The sequence below is a fragment of the Coturnix japonica genome, chromosome 1 (assembly GCF_054131305.1).
Source record: "Coturnix japonica strain WE chromosome 1, WE-NBRP24, whole genome shotgun sequence".
In the NCBI taxonomy this organism is placed as follows: domain Eukaryota; kingdom Metazoa; phylum Chordata; class Aves; order Galliformes; family Phasianidae; genus Coturnix; species Coturnix japonica.
The window spans coordinates 114,395,229-114,409,335 of NC_140663.1; the positions used below are offsets into that span (position 1 = coordinate 114,395,229).

Consider the following 14,107-nt stretch of genomic DNA (forward strand, 5'->3'; position numbering starts at 1 on the left):
AGGAAACTCCCTCTACAGATTAATAGTGTTTTTTCTAAGTCAGCACTCAACGGGACTGCTTTTATTAAGTATTATAACTGCATAGATACATAACTGCTTTTTTAGATTGAAAAATCAGCAAACACAGAACAAAGTAAAGAGAGAAACAAATGGTACTGCAGAAAATTTGAGTGAGGTGGTTCCAGGAAAAAGTAATGTAGCACACACATACCTGCCAGTAGTCCTATGAGAAGCATTACAACCCATCCTGACCAGGCATCCAGCAAACTCTTGATGAATTCCCATATGGATTCCTTACTTTTGCTTGTAATCTGAAATGATACGTACATAGAGTTGTGTTTTTGATCCAGGCTAACACAATTTTAGTGCATCAGGCTAAATTAATCTACTCAAAAGTAGGCTAAAAAATTCTTCTACTCTCTGCTTCCTCCAGTCCCAACCACATTGTAGAGGCGCTCTGCTATAGCCATTACCTTCCTATGGCGGTCTGTGTCACGTGATTTCTCCCGCAGCCAGTCAATAGTGTGGAAATCTTCATAAGTCCCGACATCAGGAAAAGGCTCATCCAGAAAATCCATCAGGTTGCCAGAACCGTTCATTTCTCCTGCATTAACCATATTAGGGTCTGTATATAGAAGGGAAAACAAGTTTTTCAGTAAATTCATGCAGTTTTGCCAGACATGTTGGAATCAAATCTTCCAAAACCCCTCCACAAACCACAAACTCTAGAAAACATGGCTCAGCAGTTCTAGTGGGCACTTACTGAAGTCTATGCATTACCATTAGGAAAAGTACACTGCTGAAGGCCACTTCAAGAGCTTGGCAAGCTCTTAAAAGCCAACACAAAAAAAGCAGAGTGCCCAAGTGTAGAAATACAGCTTTTATTATTTTTTTTTTTTTTTTTTGGCCAATAGTTCCCCAAAACCCAGGATGGTTCTGGGCTTCTGCAAAGTTAAATGCTGATCACATGTTGGAAGGTGCCCTACCTGTGGTGAGGCTACTGAGAAGACAAAGTTACTAACTCAGAAGACAAATGATAATACACTAAAATTTACCATTTATCATTCATCTGGGTTTTCAGACTATGGAAATGAAAGCAGAGAACCATCCATGCCCGCTGTCCTGAAGCCTCAGAAACTATACCTACTTCATGAGGTACAACAAGACCAAGTGTCAAGGTTACGCCTTGAGTACTGTGTTGAGTTTTGGGCCCCTCACTACAGGAAAGACATTGACGTCCTGGAGTATGTCCAGAGGAGGGCAACAAAGCTGTGAAGGACCTGTGGCACAAAGTCTTAGGAGAAGCAGAGGAGAGAACTGGGATTGATTGTTCAGTCTGGAGAAGAGGAGGCTCAGCAGAGATCTTATCACTCTACAATGACCTGAAAGTAGGTTATAGCAAGGTGGGGATTGGCCTCTTCTCCCAGGTAATAAGTAATCTCCAGTTACTAATACAACAGGTTACAGAAAAGGCTGACATCATTACCAACATAAGGAACCTTTAGTAGCGAGAGAGTCTTTTAAGTAAGTATTTTAGGCATACAGGATTCAAGCAACTTAATTTCATCCATCTGAAAGTTTGGTATCTAGACCATAAGAACTACCTAGGCTGCCTCTGGAGACAGAGAAGGACGTGTTGCTCTAAAGAGTGATAAGAGTGTCATCCATCCTTCCACAGTTTACCAATTTTCAACTGTTTTATTTGAATCCTATCCATTTAAATTTTTGCCCCAGTGTTGACACCAGGAATATAACAAGCAGGAATACTCAGCTCCGACAGTGTATGTTTCTTCACACTCCACTGAGTAAGAAGACTTTTGGGACTACACAGCCAGCATGCTCAGCCCAAGCAGCTGAAAAAAGCATTATCTTACAGGCAAACAGCAGGTCACTGTTATAATTCTGTTGAAGTCCTTTTAAGTGTGCAAACTGAGGATGTTTGCTTGCAGGAGAATCAAGCAGGGCAGTTTCAGCCTGGGGAAGGTGGCCAAATGCAGAGCAGGTGCAGCACCTGGTGCTGCAGAGCAGAAATAAGGAGCCACAAGATGGAGGTGGTTAAAAAGAGGAGTGACAGTTGAAAATAGCAGTACTTAGCAAAGCAGATGGGAGCACACTCCAGCACTAGTAAGGAAAGTGGGAGTCCGAAGGTAAGATGCTGCAGCTGACACTAGTGAGCTGAAGCTGCAAGTGGTCTCAAGTTCAACATCTTGTAAACCAGGACTGGGGGCTGAAATGGAAAGCTGGTATAGAAAGCTGGAATGAAGAGAAAAATCAGACAGTGCTATGATTTTGTAGCACACAGGTCATTTCCTTCAACCTACTCTTCCCATACAAGTAGTACCTGTAAAGAACATGCAGTCCAGACGGCTTGCTTGAGCCTAGGCAATCCTGCTGCTTTATTATAAAAAATGTCTGGAAACTACTGTGTTGAAAGAGTTGGCAAGTTCTCCTTAATGCTACAAGAAAGTTACCCAATATGCTAGTTATATCCCATAAAAAATAGCTTCTTAAGTATGCTGTCAATGCCCGGCACATGACAGTTTTGTGATGGATAATAGCAGGCCAGACCACAAGTATGTGGGTAATTACAATCTTAGCCTGAATCTATCCCAGACATACGTGTTGTACGGCATGCCCCGGGACACAAGGAAGTGCTAGAGACTGCAGGGCCAAGGAAGACTCAGAAAACAAACTTCAAACTCTAGATAGTTTCAGTATCTAGGAACTGCAGCTAGATGGATGATTATCATCCTGAAACTCCATGCCAGCTGCCATGCTTTTGAATGCAGAGATGTGATGTCAGATTAGACAAAAACCAGTTCTGGCTCTAACAATTTTAATTGGGCTGTATAGAGATTCCATGTTTCTTATGTGCTGGCACTAAGCACCATTTAAGTACCACTGTCTTTCTCTTTATTGGCAATTCTTTATCTCACCTTTCTGAAACAGTCTCCAAAGCTTCTATTGGTGGGTTAACTTCTCCTCTCAAGGTTCTTGCAGAGAACTTCCCAGTCCTGCCAGCAAAACCACAGCCGTACACTAACAATTTAGTTATGGATACTTTAATTTAATACACAAATGTTAAGGGCAAATGAATGTCATCCAAACACAGACTGTAGCCAGGTGCACAGTAGCAATCCACTCTTAGGACAGCAAAAGTACAAATACTCACAGTGTGTGTTGTCTCATCTAGCATCACAAATCTGCACTAAGCTCTGGACACTAGAATCTAAACTCCTTTTGTAGCTGATGAGAGAGAAATGCTATTCAAAGGCAACTTATCTCACATATTAGAGACATTTGCATTATTATGAGATGATAAATTGTTCCCTATAAGCAACAGTTTCTGGCCACAGATCACAGAGACATCAGAAGTAGCCATTCCCGCCTCATTAATTCAAAAGAAAACACTGCAATTTCACTGCACACAGAATTAGCAATAAATGCAACTCGTAGCCACTCCTAAGACTCAAATATCTAAGAAATTTGGATACTCCAGCAAAGCCTGTACACACTGGAAATTGTTGAATATTGTTTTGCTGCTGAGTGACTCTTGGGTGCGCGTGTTGTCCCTTTGTAGTTCCATGTCTCAGATGTCATTGCTGTCCTTTCAACTACTTTTTCAGGTGCTGATGAAACAATTTGTGCAGCAGCAAATGTTTCCTGCTTCATCCCCTATTCTTTCCTAACAACTCCTGGCATTCATTTTGCTTAGGGCATGCATCCAACATTTTCCATGAGCAATCTGCTGTAACTCTAATATGTACTCCATGAGAAACAGAAGCCCATCATTCTGTGGGATCTTAGGGTCATTACCCCCATCATTTTGCCTTTATTGACCTTGAGTCACATTTCCCATTTTATTCCCTGCGATTCAGCACGGAAAGAGCCTTCTTCAGCTCTTTGCCACTGAATAGCTTAATCTACAACTGGATGTTTTAATCAATATTCTGCTTTAGCAACTGTAAACTGATTCTTGCTGGAAGCTGAATGAAGAAACAAACCTATTGGAACCGATAAACATGTGAAGTGTTGCATGAGAAGAGATGCAAGTCAGCTGTACGAAGCACAACAGCACAAAGTTTTATGGAAAAGTGATAAATTACATTTATAATTCAAATGCTGACAACCTCTGAGCTTTCTGGCACTGCTACAGCATGTGTAAATGTCAAAGTCGCAGCTAGAAGAGCTGTATCAATGAACTGACATTGTAGGTGTTACATGAACTGACTGATTTGATCTGAAATACACTTGACATGGCAAGCACAGTCCAAATCATCTCGTGGTTCAAAGAAGCTGAAAAGTGCACTGATGAGAAACAACGAGCTGAACAGTCATCACAGGAAAAGTCCTGGCCCTTGCCTGTTGCTACTAGATGTGCTACGGTCACCTCATCCTGCTTTCTGTTTCAATTGGACACAACACACAGCACATTTGGAAACACATTTCTAACAAGTTTTAAGTTACTTTGAGCAGGTCGCAGTTACTGAACTACTCCAACACTCACACTATTTCTAGCAGATTAATGTTCCCCTATACACTTTCACCTTTATGCTGTTTGCTGTAAAAGTAGCAGCGTGGATTTTGCTATGTGAAAAACAACACCATGCAAACAGCAAAGCACACCTCTGCCAATGACTCCTCTGCTGTCGCATGAAGAAGCGGATGTGGAAGAAAAGCAGAACCCTAACTGCCCAATCTGTATTTGTTTGGAGTGACTTATCACATGAAAATCTCTGGGACTTTTTTTTCTGCGGACCTGATTATGAACGGTCATGAAAATGCCAAGGGGGACAGATGCAATTCCACCTCCATCCCCTGCCACACAGAATATGACCTAGAAACAGCGCATCCTACAAGATACAGGAGGTAAAACGGTTATGAGATCATTATCACCCAACAGCATCTTACAAGAAAGATGTCTTCAGTAGAGGTTGAACCGTGAGTTAAATGTGCAGATTTCTCCAGTCTGAAAAGTATCCATGAGCTATATAAGACCATTCATCATGAGAGCCTCAAATTGAACAAGGAGATCCATTTATTGACCCTCGGCCTTAACAGCAGTGCTTAAAAAACACAGGGATGGCCTAGGATCAGACCAAGGACTCCTTGAAATGTAAGAAAATGCTCAACTCAGTCACAGGCTTTTCTGGAAACATAATGTGGCATTGGAAAAAAATAAAACATAGAGCAGTAAAACTGGGAAAATGAAAATGAATAATAAAATTGGCAAATCCCTTTCTTACAGTTAAAGGATTATTGGCTTGATCCCACTATACGAGTAAACCATACTGTGAAACCCTGCCATCTCCTGCAACGCAAACACAGGCAGATTGCCATATCTGAAACAAAACTTTAAAACACTGCAGCATGTTATTGTAGGGCCCCGTCACCACACATGAAGGAGATTTCTGCTGTGGTAGCATGGGCAAGCTACATACAGCCAATCTTGGATGTGTGGCTTTACCCTGAGTAACCCCTATGGAAAAAACGATGAAGCCACAGCCAAGCTCAGAAAGCACAGGGCAGCAGATCATAGGGGAGAGGGCCTGGGAGGCAGAGGGGGGAAATATTTGGGATACGTGGTGGAAAACTGAAGCCCAAAGTCTCCTCCAGACTGAACCACAGTCTCTGATCATTCTCTTCAGCCACCGCACGTGCTAAGGGTACGATCACAGCAGCAATATTGGGAGCGGGCCTGGAGCACAGGGGATGCAAGGCCTGGGACACAGAGTGGCCTGATTGGAAGCCAGGGCACCCCATGTGCCCCAAAGCTGGTGGGAGATGTAACTAATAGCTGAGGTACCTCAGTGGCAGGGGACTTAGCAGTCACAGCAGAGCTAGGCCTGCTCCCTTAACCTTCAAAGAGGCCTCTGTGCCATGGCACTAACCCTCAGCACCAGAGGCCCGTGCAACCACTGCAACCCAGCTCCTCCTGGCCTGGGTCTCCCTTTGGAGGGCAAGTTCCTTTGGTACGAAACATCACATGTCTGCTCTCCGCTCACAGTTTCTTGGAAAGATGGAGCAAAATTAGTTCAGCTGCTGAGTTCTGTCAGGAAGGGAAGGGGTGAGGGGGAACCTCATTCTTTCTCAAAAATGTCAAGTGGAACGTTTGCACTCGCATCGCTCAAAATGGACTCCATTGATAAGAAAAACACTGCTCATGATCTGAGTGGAGGCAGCGAGTTGTTCCAACATAGATGGAGCTTCGTGTTTTTCTAGGAGGGCACTGGTTTGTACAGCAGTGTTTGCTGCTGGTGGGCCGTGTGCTTCAAGAATGGTGACTTCATAGCTCCAAGTTCCCTCACCTGCAAGATGGAGTTTCAGAGTTGCCCCAGCATGCATTTAGGCCAGTACCTTGTCCATTGTTGTACAAAAAGGCCTTGACTCAAATCAGGAACCCAGGTGAACAACTGCTTTATACGTATTTCCATACAGCACTCAAATACAATCAGGGCTGCTGAAAAAAACATGTAGTGTCTGTAACACTGGTGTGTGGCAGCTGGGGGGTTATGCACTTCATGAGAGCAAAGGGCCGTGTCCCTGCATGCATGGCGAGCAGGAACTGAACTTGGTGCACTCCTAAGTGCTAGGAAGAATTGAGCCAACACTTCTCGTGATGCTTCAGAGGAAGTTAAAAGAGGAAATTCAGCACTGGTGCCATCAGCATACAGCCATCTACCTCATCAAATGACAAGCCTGTATTTCTATTGCTTTTGAGGAGAGATCTGGAAAAAGCAAAGATTCTATTTGAACAAATAATAATAAAAAAGGCTTTCTATTTCTAAAAACTGCCGCCTTCATTGGATCCAGTGTTTCATTACTACCGCTGATGGCTTTGTTTTCCATATTTCTTTATATCTTTTTCCCCGTATTTTCTCACACAACCACATTACCTGAGACCGGAACGTACCTCTCTCCAATATGTGCGCCCTACAGGCCAACACCACAGACGCAAAATCTCCCCATGTCTTTGGCTGTGACCCGAGCCATGTCACGCTTCCATATTTCTCAATGATGGGCAAAACATAAATTAGGAGGAGGATTTTCAGGCAGAATAGCACATTCTGCAGGCTGTGACTGACGTGCCACCTGCCTGCCTGCCCTGTGGAGCTGCAGCTGAGTCATCCTCCGTTCTCTTTCAAGAGCGCGCGTTTATTCATCAGGATTCTTAACGCAAAAATCAACAAGCACAATTTCACTTCTCTGAGCAGAATGAAGTCAAATGTGAGTTTGCTTCTTGCTTCTACCATTCATCTTAAGGACAATAATAACGCAATGTAAATAAAAAGCCAACATATGTTTAAAAATACATCCTGAATTGAAAAAAAAAAAAGAACAAAAAAACAGGCCACGAAGGCCACCCTCTGCAAATTTGTGTCTTCGTACATTTGTACACAGTGCATCATTGTAGGAAATGAAAGCAGGCTCTGGACTTCGGCACAGCAATACCACTCTCTGAAACATCCATTCAGTGGGGATATTTCAAGCCTTTTGAGCAGCTTGTGTAAGAGCTGGAAATCTGCTCGTCATATCCTATGTCCTTTCTGGAATATTATTTTCCACGTTCACGTTGGATGACAAACGATTCCTATCCTACACAACAGCGCATCATGCAAAAAACCTGTCCGACTGGCTACTTGCAAACCATGTCAGCAAAAATTAATGAAGAAAAGCCTCTTTCCCCAAATACATCCGCTCACCCCCTAAGCAAGTTAATCCTCATTCCTTTTTAAGCTCAGACACATCTCCCTCCACAACTTCCTTTAGGCAGCCTTTAGGGTGAGAAAAAGCCCACAGCAATAAGCCACAAAACTGGCAATGCAATGAAAATGGCACTGCTGCTCCCTCCTCTCCCTGCACGGCTGCATGATGATGGCTGCTCCCGCAAATAAAGCTCAGCAGACACATGATGGAGCCATATCGAAACGCAGGGACAAAGGGCCTTCCTCAGCTTTAAGGCTGCAGCTGGCAGCCTTTCTGCTGGAGATGTCAGCTGGAAAAGCAGCAAACAGCAGCAAGCAGCCTCTGCACCTGCAAGCCCTCTGCTCGCAAAGAACCTGCTCTGCTTTCTTTTCTAGCAGAAACACTGCCTCACAGAGCGGGATCTCCAGGATGGCAGCACACAAGCACCTGGCACGCTAATTTGTTGAAGAAGTAATGTTGCTTACCTGCAATTCAACATCATTTAGCCCAGTCCCAAAGATTTTAAAAGCATCCTTTCTTTGGTGGTATGGCTGCAAAGCACTGATGTCATGGGGAGGAAGCAGTAATGGTCACGTGACTGCATCCTCCGTCTATAGGATATCTGATAGGAGACGGGGCAGAGAGACAGCGCGAGCTGTAATCCTGCAGGATTACACCGCAAGCTTCTTTATCCCTCCCTACCTATCTTTGAGAACTGCAAGTGCAGCTGGTGCTTTTCCTTCCCCCTTACCTGAGAAGTGGTGGTTTGGTTTTTTTTCTTTACAGAGGGCTTATGAATTCTGCTGCAACAGCAGTTAACAAACACATTTTTCATGAGGAAAAAGCAATGTACAGACAGCGTACAAATTAAGATGCTTTCTTCTTGACCCCGCAGCAGCACACAAGTGTTTTAATTATCCTATTTCATCTATCTGCAATACGTAATCACAGCAGCCTGGGAGTCAGACAAACCAAGTCCCACCATCCGTTGCAAATTTCCCTTCTCTTCACACTCCACTGCTGGGTCATAGTCAAGCTTTGCAAAATTGCCCTCAAGGCTCAGTCCCGGATTCTCCACCCTGTTCACCCATTAAATCACCCCACTTGCAGCCTTCTGCCTTTTTTTCATCAGTGAAACCATAGCTGCTTGAAAGGTCCTCTCTTCCATGCCGGCTCCTTTTTCCTTCTTCAAAACTTCAGCCTTAAATCCTCCTATCAAGTACTTCATCATCAGAACATCCTAAAATGCTTCATTCAAATGCAGCGATTATCTTTCATCATTTTGCTTAACCGTGCATTACACCTCAGCATTGTTTCGTTGTATTTTGTTCTGCTCTTATTATACCCTGCAGTGTATGCAGGCTCTATAGCAAAATAACAATTTTGAAAGCTGATGGTACAAGCGTTGCACTCCCCGAGGAGCATACTGTGCAGTGCAGGGTTATTTCTCTTCCTCAAGGAAACAGCGTACAAACACTCACACATGTTTGCACACACACAGTTACTGCTTGGTTCACCTTATCCAAACACTGCACATACTGTTTGTGCACTTGAGGGCATTCAAGGATGTCCTTTGTATCACCAAGCAGGTGCACAGGTAGAGGAAGACCTTGTCCAGGCACACATGTTAATACCCATGAGTGACTGGAAGGTACATGCATGGATTCCACTAACTTCAAAGGCTGAGGAGCAGGGTTCCAGAAGGTCTTTTTGTCCCAGTGTGTTTAAACACATACTTGGGGATGCTCTAAGCAGACAGCCCAGCCCAAGAAAGCAACTCAGCTGGTACAGCGTACACAAAACCTTTTCAGAATGGCTCCACAGATCCACCAGATCTTGTCTGTGAACCGGAGCAAGTTGTTTCTGACATGGATTCCCCAAACAGAAGGCACATTTTCCATTTTACTGTGAAACCTAATCTCTTCACTTGCTTCACCTGAAATTTCCTACAGCTCTCTGGAGCAAGGAGCACGCCTTCAGAAAAGAGATTTGATTATGCCCTTTACATAGCAGCACAGATCACATTCCTCTATTATTTGTGCATTGGTAACTGCTGCAGACCTGCTATAATCACATCAGGAAAGTGGAGAAACGTGAAAGGCCTAACTTCTTGCCAGAGTCTGTTATTTGTGCCCATTAAATCAACATTAATAAGCCAGCTGAATTCTGTGGAGGAAGTTAAACACTAGCACTTGATAATTTATCTGTAACTTTCCTTGATCACATTATGCAAGACTGTAGGGAAAACAGCAAGCAGCAATGAATTAGTCAGATGCAACCAAACATACCTGGGACCTTTTGTGTCACAAAGCACATAACAGAACATAAATACCACGTCATAGACACAAAATAGCTACTGTATTGTACCAGTTTAGCTTTTGCTAGCTTGCAGTTTCTCAAGTCCCTCTGTAAATACATTTTTCTCCTTTTCATTCCTATGACTCCATTGTTAGAAAGAAGATGGGACCCAAAACAAGCAGAGAAATGCTCTCCCCCCTAAAAACACAGTTCTAATCTTAGTTTTGCACCTAGCTGAAAATAGACACAAAACATGTCATTCGTCTGACTCCTGAAAAAACATCCACTCTTTTTATATAGCACTTACCTTGAGGTTTTGCAAAGCGCTCACAAGAATCATAGCAAGAAATATACATGCGACTTAATTCTTATATCAGAAGATCCATACCAACATACCCATTGTAGCTTTTGTAGTTGATCCTGGTGGTAGCGAGACAGTTGGTATCCCGAATGACTATTTCAAGCAGACCATTTTAAAAATAACCTAAACTCTGTCGTACCCTTAATGCCTTGCGAACAGCGCACAGAGAAAGGTGTCATGTGTCAGTACTTCAATTCTGACTGTGCTCCTGCAGTTCAGGATTGCAGAGAGAAACAAACAAACAAACAATGGTCTTCCTACAAATATTAAGGTGGAAATCAGCAGTAAAGTTCAGCCTAAAACTGTGCATTCTTTTGAGCGGTTTCCAGATTGAGACTGGTCACAAACTAAGATACTACAGAAATAACAGTGTCAGCTTAATTCAAATGCCAATCTACCGAGTAAGAAATTCTGATAGAAAAAAGACAACTCAGTGTGTGAGAGAGGAGCCACCCAGGAATTCGGAACAGTCAACCATGAATTTCAGATACAGCTGTCAACTTATCGTGAGCAGTAACCACATGGGAAAACGGATCTGCCATTCTTTACACTCTGTATCCATTTCAGATCTTCAGTGTAACCTCTCAGGAGTCTCTGAGTTCACAGATTTCCTCTTTCTTTTATTTGAAAACATTCGCTGTTATGCAAATATACGACGTCTTTATGAAAGGATCATAAATGCGGCAAATACCAACCCCTGAAACAAAGTCTTTTTCTGTGGCATCAAACAGAATTCTATTTGTTTATGGCAAATTATTTTATTTTGTAGAAGAAATACTTTCAAATAATACAAAAAAATGACACAATCATACAGAACTGTGACAAAAACGAGAGAGATGAATACTGAATATGATAACTCATTACCACATCAAGACAGAACTCATTTACAGTAGTCAGAATCACAGACTCACGAGAAAACCGATGGCATCTCACAGCGGGCACTAATTAAAAACACCAACGGAACCCCCTCACAGAGAAGCCGACAGACATTGTCCCTTTTTTTTAATGGTCAGAGATCAGTTTAGGGTGGGAGGAAGGTTCCTATCCCAGCCCTTGCACAAGGTGGGTCTAACGCAACCATGCTGCCCTGGACCATACCCAGTCAAGTCCTCGATCCCTCCATGGACAGAGACCTCACAACCTATCCGGGCAACCTCTTCCAGTATTCAAACACTGTCATGAGAACACGATGCTGTCTATTCTTAGCACATAGCAAGTATTTCTGGAAGCACTGCATGGTAACTTATGATACATACTACTATGAAAGGGCCTCCACTGATTATGAAACATGAAATTCTGACCAACTGACCATTTCAAGTAACAAGCACTTGAAAGCTTGCTGTCCCTAGACTTTCACCCAAACACTAACAATTTCTTACGTGATTTACGTGTTTTTTATCGGTATAGTTTCCGAAGTGCTAGTTTAAAATTAACTGTCTTTGCTAACCATCCTCACTGATTAATGATTGATATTTAACTCCCCATATCCAGCACTTATGGCCTCAGACTGGGCAGACAGAAGCCAATCGGCTTCACTTTCAGGCTTTCCATATCTTTGACAAGCTTACAGAACATAAGCTCTTGATACTCACTAAAAACGCTTACAAAATATCTTGAAGTACTCCAATTGATCAGAGGTTTTCGTGAGTCTGCTTAGCTTCTGACTGCTGTTGCTTTGGTTTCCCGGCATAAAAATCTGAAGCCAATTTGACCCGGGCACATCCCCTTGATGAAAAGAGAGCATCATCTTCTTTCGAGGCAATTCCAGCCATTTGCAAAGTTAGCCTTGTGTTGGGCACCTTTTTTTTTTTTTTTTTTTTTGTAGGTAATGCGTAATTAGAAAAATACGAGAAACTCTATTATAGTAGCTTAGTAAAGAAGTATTTTTACATACTTGCAGGATGCAAGGACACAAAACTGGCATTCTCGGGAATGCAGAGCGACAGTCTTCCATGACAACAAACAAGTAAAATTATTTTTACCGGATCTCAGCTCATCCAACCAGCAATCAAGTGAGCTACATCTTCCTGAATTATATAGTCCAGAACTTTCCTTCCTGGAAAGTGTCACTGTTCAAAAGAACTCACATGCAGTAACCTCAAAGCATATCCTTTAGATAGAACATGTGTTTAAGCACCCTTCCTTACTGCAGCTGCTTTCTGAAATGAGCACGTTTTCCTGACTGAAGTCAGAGTCTTGATACCATAGGAATTGCTGTATCCCTTTAGCAGTTAGCTAGCTCTCTTAATTCCCTTTCCCTTAAACAGCAAAACAAAGATCTGTCACCCTTTTCCTTCCTCCGTTTAAATCGAGAATCTGGTTAAGAATATAAAGATATTTTAGAGACAACCGAAATGAAAACATTCTATTAGTGCACAGTAAGAACATGCAAACGAATGCTGTGGTGTTTAACATCGCTTCTGATCAGCGTTGAACACACCGCAGGTGATAATATTTTGCTATGACACAGACAGTGCTAAAGGATACATTGTACATAATAAGCTACAGATAATAAAGCTGAAAAAAGTGACAATTTTAGAACATAGTATTTTCATTTCAGGTATCAGAAACAAAACCAGCTCAATGGTTCCATTCTACTGTATGACAAATACTGAAGAACAAAATTTCAGTCTTAAAATACATCTTAAAGTAGGTATTTTCCTTCAAGGAAAAAAAGGCACTATAAATAAATTACACTACAGTGAATTTGCCTGAACTCACTTTGTTTCTGTCTTCCAGCCTTTAAGTCAAATAAAACAGCATAAAAACTGTACACGCTCTTAACAGGATAGTCGATCTTTTATAAAATAAGTTGTCTTCAGAGATGTCAGTTTCACAACAAGGAAAAACCAAGCCTCGTTGCAGTCGCTATTATAAAATATATATATGTATATATTTATATATATGTTTTTGTTTACTTTTACTTTTTTTCCTTTTTTTATTTTTTACAAAACGTGTATATTAGCTTTTGCACTTTTGCTTTGTTTTTTGTGGGGTTTTTTTGTTTATTTTTTTGTTTTTTAAAGAAACTTGGCTAATCTAATAACTTCATTAAAATAAAAGCGATAAATACTTCATGTTTACAATGCAACACGTCATACATCGTCAGCCGGCAGAGGAGGTATGTTAATCCTTGGTCTTGTAAAAAATGCTATCTTCTCTCTGCAATCAAAAAAGATGAGAAGAAGTCAGATGTACGTCCTGCTTTTCCCAACTCCTTGCCATAACCATTTCTTTACTCCTTTACTTATTATTTCTTATTTCTCACACTCTGACCGGAGGGCTTACTTGAATACAAGCAACTTACAAACTTACTCACCATACACTTTTGGAAGCCCTCCCCTGAACGCAGTTATTTATACAATCAATTACCCTTCACTTAATTTACCTCATTTTTATCAATTTCCCACATCATTTTATGAGCATATATTCAGTCATTACCAGAAACATATGATTTGAAAACAACCCCCAGAATTTCCATTCTTAATTCCTCCCCACATCTGTGAGGAAGACCTTTCCCCTTCCAATATTAGAGAATGGTCAAGTTTTCTACTTAAGTATTCCTCACAAACAAATTCTGAGCAATCTGAACACTGTGTGAAGCAGCATCATGTAAAATTGCTGCTGATCTTCCCCCCATGCCTACACCTACCCTAAAAACATTTATAACCATTAGTGCTAAATTCTTCATATGAAATGCACACTGTTTATATTGATACCTGTACACAAACTAAATCTAAGAGAGGACATGCATGCTACATG

The 14,107-nt window shown here is 41.9% G+C and overlaps 2 protein-coding genes across 8 annotated transcripts in view; both read right to left on the reverse strand.

Annotated features, from left to right (window-relative positions):
- The window catches only part of CLCN4 (Cl-/H+ antiporter 4), a 33,674-nt gene extending 23,172 nt beyond the window's left edge, over nt 1–10,502 (reverse strand). The window contains exons 1-4 of one of the 3 annotated variants that reach the window (XM_015886956.3): nt 8,172–8,257; nt 2,937–3,014; nt 474–625; nt 212–311 (exon numbers count right to left, since the gene is read on the reverse strand). In XM_015886956.3, coding sequence (XP_015742442.1) covers nt 212–311; nt 474–617 — 244 coding nt within the window. In that variant the 5' untranslated portion in view covers nt 618–625; nt 2,937–3,014; nt 8,172–8,257. Of the gene's footprint in view, nt 1–211; nt 312–473; nt 626–2,936; nt 3,015–8,171; nt 8,258–10,380 lie in introns of those variants that run through there. The other 2 variants (XM_015886939.3, XM_015886947.3) reach the window with 2 other exon arrangements.
- Nucleotides 10,503–11,083: 581 nt separating this feature from the next.
- The window catches only part of WWC3 (WWC family member 3), a 90,445-nt gene continuing 87,421 nt past the window's right edge, over nt 11,084–14,107 (reverse strand). For all 5 annotated transcript variants that reach the window (XM_085532039.1, XM_085532032.1, XM_015886914.3 and 2 more), the window contains exon 23: nt 11,084–13,507. In XM_085532039.1, coding sequence (XP_085388165.1) covers nt 13,441–13,507 — 67 coding nt within the window. In that variant the 3' untranslated portion in view covers nt 11,084–13,440. The remainder of the gene's footprint in view (nt 13,508–14,107) is intronic.